We start from the raw sequence: 21,503 nt of genomic DNA, 5'->3' as shown, positions 1-21,503 counted from the left end.
CTAGTGAGCAATCAGTACACAGCTATAACTGTTCACCAAATGATGGGCAACAAGAAATCATACAGTGTACGGCTGCATCCGCTGACAAAATAGATTGACAGGATGGAACTTTTAATCTTAAGCAAGATTAAATTTTGCCCTGTACCCAACCTTCACAAAGGGCAAAGTTGTCCAACTTCGCCCACATTTATGGATGAAGTTTGCATATTGCCCACCAACAGCTCTATGCTAGGGTTTTCTGAACTCACATGAACCGAATGGAACCACTGCAAATTTCTCTGGGTAAATTAGAAGCCATCATTTTTAGGCCACATCTGCCATTAAACAAAAGAACCAGCACATTAAGCAGTGACTCACGGTTTATACACACGAGTGCAGTGTTGTTCTTTCACGAATGTACTCCACGGCTGCATTGTCTCTGGGCTCCATTTAACTTATTAACTTAATTTGAGGCATGCAGTCATACGTTACGAGTATATCTGTTTTGTTCTTATTCAGAAACAACAGGGTTTCAATTTTAAAAGTCTAAGCATTGTCCTGAGGATGGTCTCACGTATTAGGTATCATACAGATGGAAAGGTCAACCCATTATCTCTTCTTGCTTCCTCATTAACAAGTCTGTGTTTGTCAGTGTATGTGTATCTTTTTATCATTAGGCTTGTGATAGGGCTGTTTCTCTGCCGGAGTGGATCAACACTGCTGTAGCCCTTATCATGAACTTTGTTGTCTCTGACTGCTTTGAGTCACATTGGTGTTGTATCCCTACAACCCCTGTTGTAGACTCTCGCTGTGGTAACAAGACTTCTGGATTTCTGGGTGGCAGCACCACCGAGTATGAGGGACTGAGTCCACTCTCACACTGTGTGACAGCTGTCAGCCTAATCCTTCCAGCTAGCTAGCTGCACCTCACCAATACCAAGAGATAGAAGTCATATGTGGCAGTCTGTTGCATGACACTCCGACTCCTGATGGAAGTTGCAGTGGAACAGATCATGCTCCTTTCTCTCAGAAATACATGTTTCATACATGCAAAGACGAACAGAAGCAGGCTCTTGCTTCAATATGTGTTTTATTGAAGCAACTTCATTCTACGTAAAAAGGCATGAATGGCGATTATGAGGATAATGAAACACAATACTATTACAACAGTGACAAGGAAACTGCAAACTACGTGTAGCATGAGATGGCAAGCTGGCTGGAATGTCCCCTCTGCCTTATTTTCAGACAGCCTGTTGTTTTATGATAAAAAATGATGGTGTTCTAGGAACTGTCCAGACATGATAAAATGTCTTGTCTGCGTCAGGTAGACATTGCGCTCTCTGGACCTGCAATACCCGGTAAACTATTGTGGATAGCCTTGGAGTGAGCACAGGATGAGATGTTGTGCAGTGAAATGAATAACAATTCTGCATGGAAGGGCAACTGATATAAAATTATAAAACATCACTACCAAAATAAAACCCTTGCTAAAATAATACGAGAAATAAAATTGCAAATAACTAGGTGGGAGGGCACAGGCCTCAGACCCAGAATTAAATAAATGTGCCTACATAAGACACTAAAGTAACCTCACAGCACCCCTATTTCTACACATTGATTGCTTTGTTGTCATTTGTCTTGAATTGTTTCATTTATGGTGGAAAAACACGTTTTCTATTTTATGCTTCTTGTAAAGAATATTTATTTTCCTCGCCCTCCTCCATTTTTTTACTAGCCATTGAATGTTCTTTTGAATAGATGTTTTATTCATTAGGTGACATGGTGTTTTTTCAAATAATGTATTGAATAATCCTCTTGTCCACACCTTATTATTATTGTCTATAGATACCCAAGCCCACAAGAGGCTATTGGGTTGCCCTTATCCTTTTCCTCTTCACCTTCACAAGGGGCAAAGGTTTCCAACTTCACCCAAATTTATGGAAGAAATTTGCATATTATCTATCAACAACCCTATGCCAGAGTTTATAGGACTCAGCTGAATTAAACGGAACCACTGTAAATTGCCCTTGACACATACAAATGCATCATTTTTAGGTCACGTCTGTCATTAAAGAAAAGAACCAAGCATATAAAGAATAGGCTTAAAAATCATAATCCTACGTCAACCACACGGAAAATGTTTGCTGGATGGTCCAAGAACAAAAAGATATTGAGAAGATAATCAATTTACTTCCATGTTTTTTTGCAAAATGTGGAACCTGTGAAAGTCTCCGTTTGATAGACTAGGAGTTTGTCGCTGTTTTGTGGAGCTAGCCTTTCTGTTCTGAGTTGTTTTAGCTGTTCTGTGTGAGCACCTGGATACTCATTTTGAGTCTTTTTAGTACACTATGGGAAAAACCTGCCGCTGATGATGATCCAAATCTCAGTGTGGTGACTATCCATACACACATTTTCGGAATTGTTTAAGAATTTACGTCTCCGTTGATCCCTGTCCTAACATTTGAATTTTTGTTAGTTTGGATTTTTGTTGAAAAAAACAGGTCACCCTTCTTCCGGAGGTCCAGTGCATAATTAGAATAGAAGTACTTAATAACAGTTCAAAGGCTGAGTGGATAACAGAAAGAAGTGATGGCAGATGTGGTGATTTGGTAGGGGTTAAAGGGGAATATTTAATACAAGACTAACATTTTGATAACAACATTGTCAAATTTTAGGCATGTCAATCTTTTTAAATTCAGGCACTGTCAAGAAGACAGGGTTATCTGGATCCCAGCGTTTGGTCATTCTGGAGTGAGGCAGTGTAGTTTAAGATCTGAAACTCAGAAAATCAATGAGTGGTTCTGAGATAGGGTGGAGAGAGCCTTTCCAAGAAAAGGTCTAAGAAGCTTTAATAATCTGTTTCAACAAGGTTACCAAGGAATGAGTACAGTGTAGTAAAGCAGTGGAGGGTGAATAATCACATGATAGGGTCTGGTGTTTGATTAGTTGTGCTACATATTGCTTTAAACATATGGGTTTTGTAGTGTACCAGTACAGTAGCCATCTTAGTACTGGTGTGAACAAATGTGTGTGTTTATGCGTCAAAATGTACAGTTCTAACAAAAATGGAAAACACATATTATTGATGTCCCATTAGGAAACTGTTGTTATAGCCTAGCTTACTGAAGACTTATGTACCCATCAATGACTTGGCAGCATGGAGTGAGAAGCATTGCTAGAGTTACCAGGCATCCAGCAGTTCGAAAAAAACATCTAATTTTCACAAGAAGGACCCGAAGGGCTGATCTGTCAGGTCACTGTGTTGGTCGTATTTAAACTGTTTGTCGGCTTGTTTCATGGTTTGGTGGGCCTATTTTTACAGTTCGTTTCCATCACATTAGCACAAACATCAATTGTTTATAAATCATAGCTCTCATTTGCACGAATTATAATTTGCTGAATGTAGGCGAATGCACTCACGCCACGTGGAGAACTTCACCTGTTTCTGTACCACAATATTACGTTTTCATTGACTTTAAAATGATGAAAGGCTGGGACAGCCCAGTCAGGATTCTAACATGTGAAATTCAGTTTATACACTAATTTCCACAGTGGATAAAACAACCCGCTCAGCTTTCCTGCTTCTTAGCATTACTATACCATTGCTTAGACTGCCAATGTGCACTTCCTGACAGCTTCTGAACGCGTGGAGGGCTGAATGGACCCCTAACAAATCTATTAAAGGAGGTTTCCCCCAGAATCTTTATCACTAGGAGTAACACACGAATACAGTTCTGTTGGAGCTTCACACTTTTTCTTTAGTATTATACAAACTAAAGATACAGTAAATGAAAGCTCCAGAAGAGATCTCAAGTCCATTTGCAAATCAAAGATACAGCCAATAAGAGAATCTGTTAACTAGAACCTATCTAACATATCATGCAGCTTTAGTTACCTAAGGCCCATTAAGAAAATGAAGAGGCTGACAGCTTCAGTCTTACACCAGTAATCTGTCCCAGTCTCCCTAGGATGTTGATAAACAGAGTGTGTTTCTAAATATGTTACTAGTACAACACAAATGTGGCCAAAATACAGTGGAGCGATGTACACCGCAGAGTGCTTATTTAGTCGGATGGAAAAGCAAAGTGAAGTCCTCACAGAGTTCAGCAAAGTAAATCTCCCAAAGGACACCATGTGGCACCTCTTGACACTCTGGACCTTCACAAGACATTCAGACCAACCAGCAGCTCAATACCAATGCGGATTCCATATTACAGCGAAATACCAGGAAATTCCGTGTTTAATATCCTGAGATGAGGAAATGTTTAAAAGAATAATAGTCTTAGTTAGAATGAGTTTACTCTGTTTAACTTTGATTTACAAAGAATGCACAGGTGTATTACAATTGTGCATCTGTGCATGCCAGTTCAAACTATATTCACTGATAACTGAGTGTGTGAGCTCTTGCATCCATGGAAGTAGCACCAACTGTGGGATGGGTTAATGTCCCTGCAATTCACTACCCCTTAATGCAGTCATTTTGGTGCATCTTGGTAATCATCAGCCTCAAGACCAGGCTCTCACTATCCTCCTCATGCATCCTCAGCCCCTATGATAAAAGTACCTCACACCTTAGACCTTCCAGAAATAAAGTATTGGTGCAGCCTTTTAGGGACTGGAGAATGGCAAACCTTTTTTTTAAGTCCACTCAACAGGACACCAGACAGCAGCACGTGATACTGTTGATCATCAATACATTGTAAGCAAACTGAAATCCAAAAAAGGCAAAGTAGTTGTTTTATACTAAGTGAATGATCAGTAGAGGCTCAGCAAAAACCAAGGTGTTAGAAACATCCAATATTATTTGTTAAATATGTGAAACCACAGTAAATTAACGTGGCAGGATTCACAAACGCAATTTAATTTACAAAGCACAAACTATAATCAGTAAGCACGCCCCTTACGTACGAATCTGCAAGTACCTTAAATCAAAGGTTGGTGATCTGTACCCTATGAGTGAAAATAAATCCAAGCATGGCACTTGGAGTATGGTGATAGTCCCTGTTGCTTGTCTTTTAGTGAGAGACTCCTTCATGGAGGTAGCACTATAAAAGATGCACTCTCATCTAGTGAGGTCACATTTGACAAACCAATGTTTGTCTTCTTTAAAAGAGCAAATCATCTCAAATATTAAGTGGTGCAAGCCTACTCGGCCACAGTTTTAAAAATGCCCACTTCTAGCTGTTGGTGCCTTTCTGCTATAACTTAACATAATACATGCGGCAACTTCAGTGTTTGCAGAAATCACTGAATTAGAAAACATTGCTGTAGAATTCACTATAAAGCCCCAAAAGTTCCTCAAGTGGACCACTGCACAGAGATAAACCATATTGTATAAAGAAATTTGAAAATAATTGATGCAGTACCATTACCCCTTTACTTTCCCTCCCTGTTGTGGATAACTCTCAAGCATCCTTAATCCCGTGTGTGGATGGATGTATTCTCCTTTTTGATGGAGAATATTACACATCTACATCCATTGATTTAGGACATTTTTATGAGAGAAAGTTGTCTGGGTGTCTAAGACAGTGGGGCTCCTTTCAAGTCTGGAACTTGGTCGGAGAATCCTCTACAGAGGCTGAGACCCAAGCTTTCCCGCGACTGGTACAAGACTGCCCACCGAATCATAAAGAGTGCCAAAAGAACTTCTTCCAATGAGACAGATGCACTTTTGGCAGAAATGTAATGCTAGTTGGCCATCTGGTTGCAGTGACGTGCTGTAGTGTTTAAAGCATTTAACAAATAACCAACAATGTTGATGATTATTTCTAAAGTACAAAAAACATCCTAATACGTATTGAAATGTATTCCTATGTGTGGGGGATGATTTTTCCTGCATGGGACCCCCATGCCTCTATGACAGTTGTAGGCCAGAAAAAAATGCATACGAAGCCTTGCCCTAAATAGGGTGGTCTTACAGCAGAGGATCTGCCAGGAAGAGGTTTTAATCCGTGGGGCTAACTGAGGTCCCAATATTTTTACTTAATACAAAAGAATTACTTTGCTCTTTTTCAATGCCACACTTTTTAGACAGATTTATCATGCAAATCAAATGCAGGAAGCTATTTTATTTTTTAACAAACTCTGCCTTTTGGCACCAATGTTTCTTGTTTTAATTTCTAGTGGCCCATAGTTTTGAAGATATGTTTTCACTGGAGCTTAAAATGGGTTTTATGACCCTACATTCTGCTTACGTAAGATATTTTCAATTTTTGACAAATAGATTGATCTTTGCCCCTTTATTTCAGTTTACCAGGAACATATGATCAAAAACCGTTATTGTTCTGATTATTAAAACTGGATGAGACGGCACTTGGGTCGGAACGACGAATTTTGAAATGTAATAATGAATGACTGGTTTACAGATATTCACAAATAGTATTCCTCAAAACAAATTTTGCTGTTGACCCAAGCTTTATCCACACCACTTAGGTCTATACTCTTGTATTAAATCACGATCAGTGTTACATATAATCAGTAGCTACTTTTGACTACAAAAATTGAAACAGACACTTGATGTTGCTCCTTTCATATCAGTAGCTGTAGCATTTAATATAATTTACTATATTTTTTCACAGTAATTCACTATATTTTTCTACCAAAATGAAAAGAAGTGAACCACTGGTATAATATTCGCATGTACAGAGCTCTCACTCCAGTGTACAGGGTAGCTCAATTCTCACTGGTAATGAGTCAACTGCAAGCCTGACTCAACAAACCCCATAAGCAGCAAACAGGGTTGAAAGCATATAAAAGCACTGAGCCTACACCAGGCATGAAGATCTATGTACCACGTTAAAACAATACTGTCACTAATTTTCTTTCACATGTTTGAAGTTTAAATAACACCATAAGACTAGAAGGACATGTGGAACATTTATAGATGTGTATGTGCAAAGTTTAAAGACCACCATAAGACCAAATGTGTATGTGGGCAGTTTACAAACCACCCTAAGACTGGGTGGACTTGTTAGATAGTAGTATTGCACTATAAAATTGAATGGGATATGGGCAGGTTTCCTGGCCACCATAAGGCTGGGTACAATCAGACGCAGTTTGCAACCACCATACAACATGATGGGCATGTGGGATACTTACAGACCCCCCTTAAGAATGGAAGACTACCAAAAATTGTTGGGCAGAAAGGAGGGTACTTCCTATGGTTTACAGAGGCTGACTAGGTCTCAGACAGCTTGCACTGACATCTATTCATATTTGCAGAACGAAATAGCACTTTTATTCTATGTGAATAAGCCTTCTCTGAGCATGTCTCCGAGTTCTTTTCTATTTAAAAAAAAAATCAATGAACTAGATCCATAGACGCCATATAAATAAAATGTATTAGTGTGTGTGTTCCTCATTCACCGTCCTTTGATCATGTTTTTTCGAAAAACCATTAGTTCAACCGTCTGTTGTATTTCTGTATTAAATAAATATCATGTAATTTCCTTAATTTCCTATTTACACCTCTTTCATTTTTATGCAGTAAAGGAAGTGTTACTAGGTGTAACTTATTTGATGTATCTCATGTGTTAGACTAAGGATTGGCTTACTAGAATATTACATCACTAGTACATACCTATTCTTTCATCTCTCACCATTAAATATTTGTGATTTCTATGCCTAAGCCCCTATGAAAGATGTTTTGGGATATGTGCCAAACTTTCTTTGGTCTGAAACTAAGCACACACTGTGCTTGACTGTTTCTCATCTTCATACTTATCCTTTCTTTACCTTTAAAATTATGTGGACTCTATGTTAGTCTGTCATTTGACTGTACGTGGTTCTGGCTGCTTAATTACTTTAGGGTGTGGGGCATATGTTTATAAACTTACATTATTTTGATTCACTATTAAGTTAATTCTTGCTAATTCACTGAATAATTACTTTTCTCTTTCTGTCATGATATAAATAAACCTTTATGGTTTTGTCTTTATATCGTCTTGTTAAGGTTTTATGGTTGGGTTTGGACTCAATCTTATTAAGACTCCAAGGTCTTACGAACAGTCAGGTAGTCCCGATCCTGTGTCTTGACCCCCTTAATTATTTTATTTAAAGTGTCAACAGATTGTTGGTGTAGAATGCGGGCAAAAAGCCAACAAATCGAATTAACATAATTAACACTAGCTACCCTAATTATTAGTGAACATATCTGGTTGCGGAAAGTTGGAGAATCGTGAAAAACTCAGATTACTGCCAGAATACTGTTACTTGTCGCCACATGAATGAATTTGGTGAGTATCATTCAGGGCCACTGGAATTAAGTGATTCTGTGGCCGCTACTTTTTTGTGTAATTATGAAATGACCACATTTGTCACATAATCCACCATCTGATGCATAATCTGCAGATTGTAACAAACAATTGTTTCTAGCTCAAACGGACCAAAGGTTACTAAAATGCAGTGACTTGTCTTTGCGTGCAATAGAAGACTCTTCACAAAGGTTAACTTGTCATCTTTCATTTGCTTATTTCTTTATTTAGTTGCTAACCTGACGCCCATGAGGTGAAATCATTGCCTACACAATACCACCATGTGTAAAAATGACCAGATAATGAATCAAAATTTGTGCCTCATTATGCTGCATAATTTGGCCTTTCTTGCCACATAATTTAGCACAAACTAACACATAATTTGGTGCCCCCCTGGTGCATAAATCCACTGGCCCTGGTATTAATGGGGTTTACTTATGGTGTGAATTGTCATTCAATGTGCGATATTGATTTGGTGATCGTGTTTCTGCTATGTGGTATTTGCACGCACCACCTGAAGTTGTGATATATTGACATGTATAGTGCATCATTGTAATGGTTAGTTGGCTCATGTTTTATTAAAGATATTGAAGACTGTATGTGGTTTATGTAAAGGTATCAGATTTATGAAGAATTCAAATTGTATAAGGTTGTCTGCTAATTAGGTGTGGAGCCAGGTTATTTAATAAGTTGAAGTTTATGAGATTCTTAATAGTAAAGCTGTTATGAGTACTAATAATTAGGAATTGTGGCATTTTGCACTGTGCCCGAAGATAAAATTAATAGATTCCAGGTTGGGTTTGGATCGCCGGTCGAGAAACCTAGATCAGAGCGTATGTAGGTGGCATCCTTAGGAATTGCACTAAGATGGCTTGCCGCCTTTCTGAGAGAGAGAGGTTACCAAGTCAGTGAGTGGTCATGTTACTCCACCATTCAACAGCTGAGATGTGGCGTTCTTCAGGGCTCATCACTGGGTCACACACTCTTTAATATCTATGTCTGCCCGCTGTCAGATATCATTGGTGCCTTTGGGTTTACAATGGTTTCCTACGCAGATAACACACAGCCGATAGTCATGCTGTCCCATAACACCATGGCCACCTCTGCAAAACTTAATAGCTGTTTGGATGGTGGGAGGTAGCCTACAATTAAATGGAGAGAAAACAGAGGTGATGGTGATAAGTAACAACCCATCCCTCTGGCAACAAATCAGCTGGCCCACTGTGTTAGGGGATCGTCCAACACCTAAAGTAGAGGTAAAGAGCTTGGGCTTTACCCTAAATAATCAGCTTTATATAGCTACTCAGGTGAACAAGATTGCTGGTACCTGTTTTGGTCAATTAAGAGCGCTCAGGAAAACCTTGAAATGGCTCCTGGTGGATTCCAGAAGAAGTGTGATTCAGGAGACTAATTCTATTACACCCGGACTGTGGCAACTCACTTATTTAGGGAGCCCTAGGGTGGTGATGAGTAAAATTCAGTCATCCAGAATACTGCATCACAGACTCTCATGGGTATTCCAAAATCACAGTCAACAAGTGAAGCACTCAAAACTCTTGATTGGCTGCCTACAAGCAGCAGATTCCAGTTCAAGGTACTCTGCCTGGTTTATCATGCCAAACACAAGTTGGGCCCTAAAATCCTCCACCAACTGATCAAACCTTCCTAACCTAACAGGGCCCTGAGATCCTGCACACTGGATCTTCTAGTTACACCTAGGATCAAAAGATCTAGGTGTGGCGGTCGATCATTTTCATACCTGGCTCCCAAGCTGTGGCATTCTCTTCCTCTCAAGCTGAGAGGCAAAAACAATTGGTTGCATTTTAAAAAACAGCTAAAAACTTACCTTTTTCCCCATTGTGATATGCCAGTCACTCACTGGTACCCTTAGCGCTGGGAAGCCTAGTTTCGGGTAGCCATGCACTTTACAAATTCAATGTAATAATATCGCAAGATACAATATCCCTTTGCAGTGGTGAGTTTGAATCCCTTCCCATGTCCTGGTAGGCAGCCAAAGGTGTATGTATTTTGATTTATTAACATCCTGTATTGTGTTTCTGGTTTTGTTTTGAAATTGTATTGAGGTTAGTTAGGTGTACTGTGAAGTCAACAATGGGTGAGCATATGGTAAAATCCAAGACATTGTAAAGCAGGGAAGTAGTTCTGCCTCCAGGGAGAAGTGCTGCATAAGAAATGCTGTTGAATCATGGCTTACATGTGTGGCTTAAAGACCAGAATAATGTTACCAGAGGTGACAAGAAGCTGCAATTTCCTGAGTATGGTATGTTTGGTGTGAAGAAACTTGAGTATCTGATGTGTGTTTATATTTGAAATGAAACTGCAACCGAGACCTGTGCAGTCTGAAGCATTGAAACAATGGGATTATGTGGTCAAAAAAGAAAGACATCACAAAATACTGAAGGGCCAAGTTGGTAATGCCATAAATAACTGGTTGCAGGCGAGAATGAGTTTCTAGAAAAAGGAGTGGTGTGAGAACATAGTAGAAACTGGTGTTGTGTTTCCTGCGATTGGTGCTAAATCAGACAAAAAACAAAACAACGGAAGAGAAAAATAAAACTGTAGATGAAACAGAGAGTGAGAATAAGAGTAAATCTGAGGGAAAGGATGAGATCATGGATCATTTGTTGATTGAAGTAAGAACACTCCCACATAATGAGTCTTGTGTGCAAGTAGTGGGAGCAGGAGAGTCAAGTGTAAGTTGAAAGAACCAGACCCTGGTCTGTCTTCCCAAAGTGAGATGAAAATGTCATCCAAGAGGATTTGGATGACAAGGTATAAACAGGAATGTATAGGATGTATGATGTATGATCAATAAAGTTGTGATCCGAGGCTGGGAAAATGACTCAATGAGCAGAGATGAATGGATAGAATTTGCTAAAATTAAAAAAACTGAAAGGAGTAAATAAAAAAGAGCCACAAGTGTGATTGATTCTGAATGCGAAGTGACAGTTGAAAAAAGTTTCCATTTAGAGAGGTGCCTGGAGGACCATATGTATATGTATCATGGACAAGGCAGGAGGAGCCAGAAAAGTGGTTCACTCAGATAGAGGGAATTGCCATCATCTTAATGGTGCTTTGGGACAATACGAGTGTGTTTTTTTCAATTGTTTGGCCTAAACATGTGTGGAGTGGGTGAACAATAGTAGTACAATGGCCCAATTAAGAACCGCAAAGAGAGTGCTCTAGTTTTAAGTATTTACCACCTGCCATGCAAAAGTATACCCAAGTTATTGAACATTTTAAAGGAAGCTTCCACAGAAACAGGTTAACTAGTTGAAAAGCATGAGTATGATGCAAAATGCAGATGGGTCAGTTCATGCATATTAAGAGAGACTGGTGCAGAATAATAGGCAGCAAAGAGGAGATGATGACCTAGCAAAGGAAGGCGTGTTGGAATTTGCTTCTGCTTTGTGTTAGAATTGCACCCGGTAATCAATACAGATCATTAATATTCATGAGGTAGGTCACAATTTGCGACCCATTAGGAAACGCGAAAATCACTGGGAAGATGGCCTGCTGGGCTCAGCAGACCACGATGCCTGTGATCGCTTTTAAATAAAGCCTTTTTTTAAAATGCTGCCCGTTTTCCTTAAAGGAAAACGGGATGGGTTTAAAAAAGAAAAATGAAACGTTTTCTGTTCATTTTTTAAGAGCAGGCAGTGGTCAGTGGGACCACTGCCTGCTCTTAATAAATGTTTTCACATGCATTCACAAAGGGGAAGGTGTCCCCTGGGGGCCCCTTCCAGTTTGTGAATGGGTTACCACCTACTTGAAGTAGGTGGTAAAATGCAAATGTTTTGCAACAGCATTTCGGTCACAAAACATTCCTACATACTGCTGCGATTCGGTATTTGGAGGGGATGCCCTTACATGCCCCTTCCTCATACTGAATCGGTATGCAGTCGCAATTCCAATTTGCGATTCAGTAACAAGTTACTGAATCACAAATTGGAATTCATATACAAACCAAAATGCATTTTTGCGGTCGCAAAAGGCCCGACCAGCAGTCTTGTTTTACTTACAGAAACCCTGTTTCATTTGCAGCGTTAAAATAGATTTGGATCTCAAACAGAGGGGCTAATATATTCATATGACAGTCAGATTTCAACATAAAGGCCTGTAAACCCCTCAATTCCCTATGCAATCCAGCTCTGTTTTTTGCTTGAATGCGTCACTACATTGACCTGCAGTTGTTGAGTATTTAGGCACCTGGCTCTGGTATATACCAAACAAACATTCAATATTCTTTGAGCCTAAACATGCATTATCTTAAATTATTCCATTAAATCGATGTGCATATCATTGTCCCTTATCAGCCCAGTTATTAATTACACAAGCCTTTTGCTTACCTTTGATGTTCTCACTCTCGTGGTTCCCCGAAACTGTCAAATCCAAGAAAAGCTTTGGTTGTTGCTGTGGCTTGTCCACTTCCACCGGGGGAGGGCTTGGAAAGTCTGAGACCTCAGTTGAGGAGCCTGTACTGCTGGTTTGCGCTGACCTACGATTCTGGCTGTCTGACAGTTTGCCCGTCACTTGGCCATTCTCCCCTGCCTCCCCACAATGCTCACACAGTTCCTCAGAGGTGCAGCACGTTATATCCTCACTGTTCATGGTGTCAGAGCATGGATCCGGCCCGGTATCCGAAATGCCTGAGGGTGCCAATGACTCCTGTTTCTCTGGGCACAATGTTCCTTTATGTTCTGTGCCCTCACATGACACCTTTCTTCCAGGCTCCATGGACCACAATTTCTGCACAGATTGGTCTTTCAGGAAGACATGAGTTCCACCCTCTGCTCTAGAGTCTTTGTTGGACAACACATTTTTGGTGACATTCTCCCTCAACGAAACCAAGAGCTCCTCTTTGGAAATCTGCACCACAAAGCCACTTTCTTTTGAGGTTTTCATGCTTCCTTCTCCTTTAACCTTTAGGTCAATGTTAAAAGATTGTTCTTCACCATTCTCTTTTTTTGTGTCAGTACCAACCAGTTTAATGTTTGCTGTCACCTCCTTTAAAGCACCATCTTTTGTTTCTTCTTGAAATTTCCCAGTATGGCTTTCAATTAGATTTTCAAATTCTGCATTAGGAAGACCCCCATTCTCCACAAGTGGTAAAACGGCCTTATATTCCACATTTTGATGGCTGTCATGTTTTGTAACTTCTTTCATAGGATCAAGATGTGATTTCACTTCTTCTTCATTCTGCTGCTGAAACGGCTGCCCAAGCTCTAGATCTGCTACAATTGGCATCTCCTCTTGCAGCTGGCCACCACCCTGGTCCACTGTTTCAGAAGTATCCTCATTTACTCTGTCTGGAAGCTTCTCAGACTCAGTGTCAGCATCTGAGAAGTAAGCAGAGTCTCTGTGGGGAATTCCTAGTTCCAAAGCTCTCAGAAGTGACTCATCCATTGGGGAGGCTTGCTCTTCAGACATGTCCTCAGTGAGAGTGAGATCGCTTGTTGACTCAGAAATGGGTGTCAAGGTGAGTTTCGGGGTCTTTGAGTCATCCTCCTCCATTACCTTGACAACAAACTCTGGAGAGAAGGTGTTCTCTGTTTCGTAGCCACTGTCTCCAAACTTCTGCCCTGGCGAGGAGTAGTGAGAGGCTGGGCTGCAAACATCAGAGGAGCTGGTGTTGGATGGTATATCGAGAGAATCCACAGAGTCTAGGGTTGCCCTTTGTTCACTATGATTGCCCTCTGTGGTGTGCAGTGTGCTATGATTTACAATGTCTTCTTTTTGCATATCTGGCAGTATCTCTATAGTCTGTTCTTCAGCGCTCTCTGCCAGAGTTGACAGTGGAGTGATTTCTATAGGGATCATGATGCTAGAGTTGGACAATGCATTTGACACACCAATGTACGGAGAAGAGGGGTGCTGGAGGCTGCTCTTTTGAAGAGTTTCATGGTTTTTCACCTGACCCCTCTTTGGGTAGTCCTGGATGTCATAGCTCTTCACTGCAGCACCCATGAGTGGATCAAAAAACTCCTCATGTTCTGAAGAGGCAAGGCCTTCCCCAGGAGGGCCTCCAGGCAAAGCATCACCTTCTCCAAACACCCTAGCCTGTATAGAGCACTCTGAAAGAGATCCCTGCTCAACCTTGAGAGATGAATTGTCATCCAGCCCAAAGTTGTCATGATCCAGATCTTGGTGGTGGGCCCAGTCAATGACCACATCCCCTCGAAGCATGGAGCATGTACACTTTTGCAGGCTGCCCCGCAGCCCTCTGTTGCACAAAGGGCAAGAGAGTGAGCCCCGGCGATGCCCACCACTGCTACTGCTGCTGCTGTCCTCTGATGTCTGGTCTTCCAAGAGAGATGGCTCACAATCCCAGGGTGAAGCCCTGTCATCTAGGAACTCACATAAGGATGCTGGGTCTTCAGCCAGCGTCTCTCCAGCCCCTCTCCCTTCCACTCCATCACAGTCCCAGCCCCGAGGGTGATCTTCCAGGTCATGGTAGACATTGAGAAGGGAGTTTCCAGAGAACATGTCACCTATAGGCTCCATAAGGGATGTCTCCTGAATGTGCCTGGCAATATCCCTCTCCCCTGGCCCACGGAAAGGGTTGACATAGCGTGGCAAGTCCCTAGCAACAGTGATAAAGGGGTTTGAGCCACTTGGTGTCCAGCCATGCACAAGGGAAGGCACTTCATGCAATATCAGATGGGCAGGGACCTGCTCTGGACTATCTCTGCTGCTCTCTAGCGGGTCCCAGTCTGAAGAGAAGAGCGGCTCTAGGGGTGAGTTTGGGCTCCCAAGAGACAGGCGTCTGTGGTGGCCCCTTTGGTCTTCAAGGTCATATTGCCGTTCATATACAGGGCTGGGGGCACAAACTGTGCATTCCACACCATTGTTCCGTTCACTATGCTCTTCTAGACGGATATAGTACTCACTACTCACTGAAGGACTTCGAGCACTGATGACAGGGACCACACTGGGTGTCTCCAAGTTCTGTCGAGAATGCTGGTGGCCAGAGTCAAAGAAGGGATTGGCAGGCACTGTCAGGCCCCCGTTACTGGCTGGATAATCTGGAGAGTGAGGTGACTCTTTCCAGCGACCCATGCGGGCTTTTTCCCACATGTATTCAAAGTTGAGCCCCCGACTGCTCTCAGTGACCGTCAGAATGTCGTCCATATCAGCATGGAAGCCATCTGTGGTAAAGTTGTCCAGCAGTGGGAAAGCTGAGATTTCTTCAGAACGCCGAAGTACACCCAAGGACATTTTGCTGGGCCTCAGTTCATTCCAGCGCCACTCGAAGCTTTCATCCGCCTGGTTGGCTCGCTCATTGAGGAGGTAGGTCAGCTGCAGGTGGAGTTCCTCAACTGTGGGCCTCTGCTCAACAGATAGCCAGCAGGACTGCATCACCTCATACCTGCGAGGACCGGGGGGACAAAATGGAGGGAAAATTCAACACATTAATTGAATTGCCTCTAAGGGTCTCATCAACAACAGCAACAAGCTAGCACAGGTTTATAAAAAATCATTTTTTATCAAAAAGCAAATATCTGACAATTCAGTGAGTTGGAAACGAAAGAGTTCATTCATGCTGGCCTGTGCCCTCACGGAACAGGTGGACTGCGCTCCTTCCACTATGAGTCTCACATAGGTCTGGCTAAAATAAACATTATTAAGGGTCTTGGCCTGTCCCAACGGGTCGTAATATAAATTACTGCTGGTGAACGTGGAAGAAGTGAGTGAATTTGAAGCTCTCTGGCACTCAAGTCATTCGCTTCTGCACTTGCTGAGCGCCTGTGGGGGGCTTCGAGGCATTATTGGATGGTACTGCATTGACAGACTAAAAATCTCCATACCCTGCCACCTTGACAGCGTAACTGTTGGCAGAACAGTAGGCCGATCTCAGTAGCACTAAACCTTTTCACAAGGAAAGAAATAGGAGTGGAAAGCAGAGCATGAATGATCTTGAAAATGGGGACGCTCGAAGTCTGCTACGGGATCTGAATCAGGATTGGTCTGTTTTGCGCTTGTGCAATATGATAGGTTGAGACAGAAGGTACTGTAAATCCAATTCACAAATATTTTTCTCTCAATAGTTGTCTTACTCTGAGTTGAAGTGTGGCCTACTCATGAATTTCCAGGAGTAAGACGAGTTTAATAAAGTGAAAAAAAGCATGTAAACGTTTCTGAATAAGACACATCAAAGCCCACAGCAAGTCACAAATAGTAAAGCAGGCATTGGAAAAACCAATAAATCTTGCCTATACAAGAGTCGTTGGTTTGGCAATGTGCTTTTGCCATATTGTATACCAGTGTGACTGCTGTTCAGCACGACTAAACGTTATTGGGTGGAGTGTCATAGAGTGCAGAAGGAGTAATAGCATGTCGTAGAGTTGAGTAGAGAGGAGTAGAGTTCAGTGAGTGGTTCAGTGGCCGAGAGTGTAGTAGAAGAGTGTCGTAGAGTGGACTGGTGTACAGTGGAGAGGGGTGGTGTGGAATAGGGTGGACTGGGTTGGAGTGGATTGAGGAAGTCTGGTATATTGGATAGGAGTAGAGCATGGTGAACTTGACTGGGGTAGAGTGTGGAGTTAATTGGGTAGAGTGGGGTAGATTGGATTTGGGTGGACTGGATGAGGTGGACTGGAGCGTGGTGATTTGAAATGGGGTGAGGTGGATTGGATTGGCATAGTTTGGAGTGGGGTACATTAGATTGGACTGGGTTGAGTGGATTGAACTAGGGCTATAGGACTGGGGTGGGGTGGATTGCACTGGGGTGGAGTGGAGTGGAGTGGATTGTATTGTGTGGGATAGATTGGATTTAAATAGGGTGGTTTGTGGTGGGGTGAACTGGAGAGGAGTGGGGTGGATTAGGTTGGACTGGAGTGGGGTAAATTATACTGAACTGGAGTGGGGTGGATTGGACTGGACTGGTGTGGGGTGGATTGGATTGGAGTGGGGTTGATCAGAGTAGGGTGGGTTGAATTGGACTGGACTAGAGTGAGATGGATTGGACTAGAGTGGGTGGATTAAAAGGGTGGGTTGGCTTGGACTGGATTAAATTGGATTGGAGTGTGGTGGATTGAAGTGGGTTGGGTGAGTGGTTTGGTATGGAGTAGGGCGGTTTGGATTGGTCTGGGGTCAATATCATTTAGTGGGATGGATTGGTGTCAGGTGAGGTCAGGTGGACTGGCATAGATTGGAGTTGGGCTGATTGGATTGGAGAGGGGTGGGTTGGGCTGTTCTGCATGATTATGTGTTAAAGCATAATTTCAGAAATTACACATAAGAACGAAACAATGCCGCTTTACATATTTATTGCAAGATAATATTAATCTTTTGAGAACAGCACCCACAATCAAAAACAAAACAAAACATGAGTGCAAAGTGAGAAAAGAAGACTTGGCAAAATAAAAGAGTTAACTATAAAAAAATTAACTTTGCATTTTTGTTTGTCCAGCTGGGTATGTATTTGCTAGCCATGCGCCTTCTGTTTGCAGAGCCCCAGAATTTTAAAAGAGTTACCTCAATCACATAGGGAGCAATGGACAGGCAATGATTATGTTGAATCAATCAGTGCTTGGTCCCTGCTCCACAGACATGAACAGAAAAGATGGTAGGCCTGCAGCGACGAATTATGAGTCTCTAAGTAAGAGTGCCAGGCAAGCCAACAAATGGTAAACAACAGGCGGGTCCCAAACCTGTTTTAGCTAACAACAGAGTCCTGCAAGCAAGACGCATGCACTAGCACATGAGCTTGGCCCTGAAAACCTTTGTGAGTTTGAGCTGGGTCTTAAGGTTAAGCCAGTGATCACTGTAAGAGAAGGTCACAGTTCAGGAAATTCTAGCTAATAAATCTGGCTAATCCATTTAGCAGCTAGTCATATGCATGCTAAATACAATGAAGGCCTGATTCTTACATGTATAGATGTATGTATTTATTGGTACTTTTAAATAGTGTATCCCTCAGGATCCTAAGGGAGCACTTACATCTGCACGTGCTAGTTTACTACTTCTGAGGGGTGCCATTTTCCGATTTATAGGAATTCAGAAAGGTTTTCCTAGAGACCTGCAAGGCTTGCAGACAGTCAGCAGTACCTGTCAGCAGTACTCTTAATAACCATTTGTGAAATCTATTTCTGCAAGAGCATGAATTGAGGAATTGTAATAGCGCTAGTAGAACTATGAGGAATTTACTGAACTCCCCGGACTTTGCATGTCTGGGGCATTCCATTACCAGTCTTCCAAGCAGAACCTCAGACTGCACATCCACAGTGTAAGGACTGTACATATTCATCTCCTTGTTACAGTTGTTCATCCAGAAGAGGACTTGTGGCCAAACATCTAGATTTACCACCTTTCAAACTTGGCAAACAGGTTGGAATCCTTGTTCTGGATGAACATTCTGTGATTCTTAACACATTACTTAATTTTTATGTACCTAAAAGAAAGAAACGTGTAATGTACTCTGGATCTGTTGTAAACCAAGTTCTCGCTACTTAAAATTATGAAGAACACAATGGGCTCAGTTAATATGGCAGTTCAAATCTAATTAAGGAGAGAAAATGTCATGTATTACTATCCTGGAATACATTGAGACAGAAGGTACTGGTCCTTACGAAAGCCCTGGGAGCAATTGCTGCATGGTGAAGTAGGAATAAATAAATTAGACCAGTGAATGCGCCTAAATAGTCCATCATTGCAGGTCCCAACAAGGTACACACTTTGACTGCTTCTTGACACTTCACAGTGACAATCGGATATGGGTTGATATTAACAAAGTCTATTCCTCCCGCCACCTATGCTTGCTCAGGACCATAAATAATAAAACAAAATCTTAGAATGAACCACCTAGTGAAGTAGGAATGTGGGCAGTATCACACCTGGTAATTGCTCATCCAAATTTACTGGGCCATTCTTAATCCGGCCATTAGAGACAGTTAATTAGGAAGGAAGCCAGAGCATTGTCCAGATTAGACACTGAGAAGAATGTGACACTGTAGATAAGGATTGTCTTTACATTACTCTCAGGTGAATAGGATCCGGTCTTACAGAAGTTTCTGGGTTTCTCTTGTCACTGAAATGAGATTTCCCTATCAATCTATTTCTTCAGTTTCTATTCTAGTCATTACCTCTATTCTCAATTCTTCTTTTGTCTCTGGCACATTTCCGCAAGGAAGGAAGAGAGGGGCAGTGAAGCTCCTTCTTTAAAATATTAGCTTACATCCCAAAGTCAAAGCCTGCTATGAGGCCATGATCCTTTTATGTGTGGTATCAAAAATTGGTGAGAAGTTTTTGATATACAAGCTCAACATCTACTAGATGTTAGCCAAAGGCGCTTTTCGGTGGGCGAGGGGACAGAAGCACTATGATAACGGAAATGAATGATCTGAGACTCAATCTGGATTTAAGCATTCCCACTTATCTCATTCTGCTTGACTTATTGCCAACATTTGATACAGTTGACACATCATCTTAGACAAATGGATGAGTTTGTCTGTAGCTGACTTTCCTTTCTCTTTGGAAGAAATCAGGCACTAATTCTTCCTTCTTACTGATCCAAATCTTTTTGAGTACACTGCAGTGGGCCACAGGGATCTTTGTTTTCCCCATCCCTTTTAACACCTACAACTGGCCATTAGCTAACATCATAAGATCCATTGGATTCAGAGTAGACTCTTATGCTGACTTCAGGAAGCTTATTTTGAGAGTTTGCAAACCACCGTCTGACATACAACAAGCAGTGACAAGATGTAACTTGCAATGCATGAATGGCAATTTCTTGAGACTTGATCAAGCAAACACTTGAATACTGTTGCTAGGCCACAGCACCCCCTCGCCATCTGATTTTTAGCCCTCCACTTTGAGAAATGTACCAATAGCAGTGGAAATGTTCAAGAGTTTAGGTTTCTGGCTGGAAAAGGATCTCACTCTAGTAACACAAATCAATGCATTGTCTTCTGTCTGTTTTTTCCAAATGAGAACACCCAAGAAATGTCTGCAAGTTTTTTCTCAACTGAGAGCTTAATCCAACTAAAAATTATAGATTACACTGCCCTAATGCCTATTACTTAGGCCTTCCTACCTTTTCAATGTGGAGACTGCAAGGGTCCTTTTTAATGCGGTGACTGCAGGGGTCCAGAACATGGTCCAGACGTGCATGATTGTACACAATTTGTGGAGGTATGACAGAATTTCTAAGGCAACTCAATTTAAGGCACTGTGCTTCTGTCATAAAACATGTATGAGAAGGGTCTCACCTTCTTCAGGAAGCTGCGACCTCGGTACTGTCTATTGCATTCTGTTAGGTCTAGCTCTTGGCTGTTGTTGACTGTTATTTGTTTAGCAAGAGCCTGACTGGGAGGACAAGCCTTTTCTATTATGGCATCTGCCTTCAGGGATACTCTTCCACTACAACATTGTCAGCAAAAAAACTGTCAATTGTTTAGAAAGGCTCTTAAGACCCATCTTTACTGCTGGGTTCCCCTCTTATTCTCTAGTACTGTTTGCTAAGAAGCCCTAGGGTGAACGTTTTGTGCTTTATAAGAATTTAATTAATTTATTCATACTGTGTTCAATTGGATATCTATGTTTCATACTGCGCCATTGGCAAGAGTCAACACAGAATAAATTATATCAAACCTCTGGCATGTGCAATGCATTACCAGAAAGGAATGCCCACTGTCACCAATTCAATTTGCACAGGCCATAAAACCACTAGCCAGAACAATTAGGAAATGCATGTTGGAATGAGTTTTGAATTGAGTGGGTCAGGAGCTTCTGATAAGGGAATTCTATGAACAGGGGACAGGGAAGAAAGGCAGAGAAGCTGTCACACTTTCTGGAGATGTGACAATGATCAGTTTAACCTTTTTGTCAGCAGGAATCTTCATAAGGTTAGGAGACGGAATCTGCCATGCTCTTGCCAGAAAACTGATCCTAATGAATCCAGACATGTTGTTCTAAAATGCCATCAATCTGGTTCCTCATTGGGCCCCAGAGTCTATACATATATTGTTTAGTTTAAAGGTTAAGGGCACCCTGTGACACCAAACTGAAGAGTGTCATTTTGTTCAGTCAGATTACCAGTTTCAAAATGGAAAGTGTCCATCATTGTAATCCTGCTGTGGGATTTTCAGAATTCCCTGGAAGATTCCACTTTCCTGTAGTGGCAGGTTTCCATCAAAAGCATGCACTTAGAATTCAGAGTCTTTCCTTTTAGCCTCTAATCAGCATGGTGGTTATTCACAAAGGTCCTAGCTTTTTTGGTGGGCATCGGGTGGGGCCATCTCCTTCTGATTG

General features: G+C 41.7%; 1 protein-coding gene across 1 annotated transcript in view; it reads right to left on the bottom strand.

Moving 5' to 3' along the window:
• The window catches only part of LMTK3 (lemur tyrosine kinase 3), a 200,960-nt gene that overhangs the window by 67,929 nt on the left and 111,528 nt on the right, over window positions 1-21,503 (bottom strand). Inside the window, exon 12 of the mRNA XM_069200686.1 lies at window positions 12,602-15,621. Within this exon, the coding sequence (XP_069056787.1) occupies window positions 12,602-15,621 (3,020 nt within the window). The remainder of the gene's footprint in view (window positions 1-12,601; window positions 15,622-21,503) is intronic.

The sequence above is a fragment of the Pleurodeles waltl genome, chromosome 7, assembly GCF_031143425.1.
Source record: "Pleurodeles waltl isolate 20211129_DDA chromosome 7, aPleWal1.hap1.20221129, whole genome shotgun sequence".
In the NCBI taxonomy this organism is placed as follows: domain Eukaryota; kingdom Metazoa; phylum Chordata; class Amphibia; order Caudata; family Salamandridae; genus Pleurodeles; species Pleurodeles waltl.
This window is presented reverse-complemented; position numbering and strand designations above follow the sequence as displayed.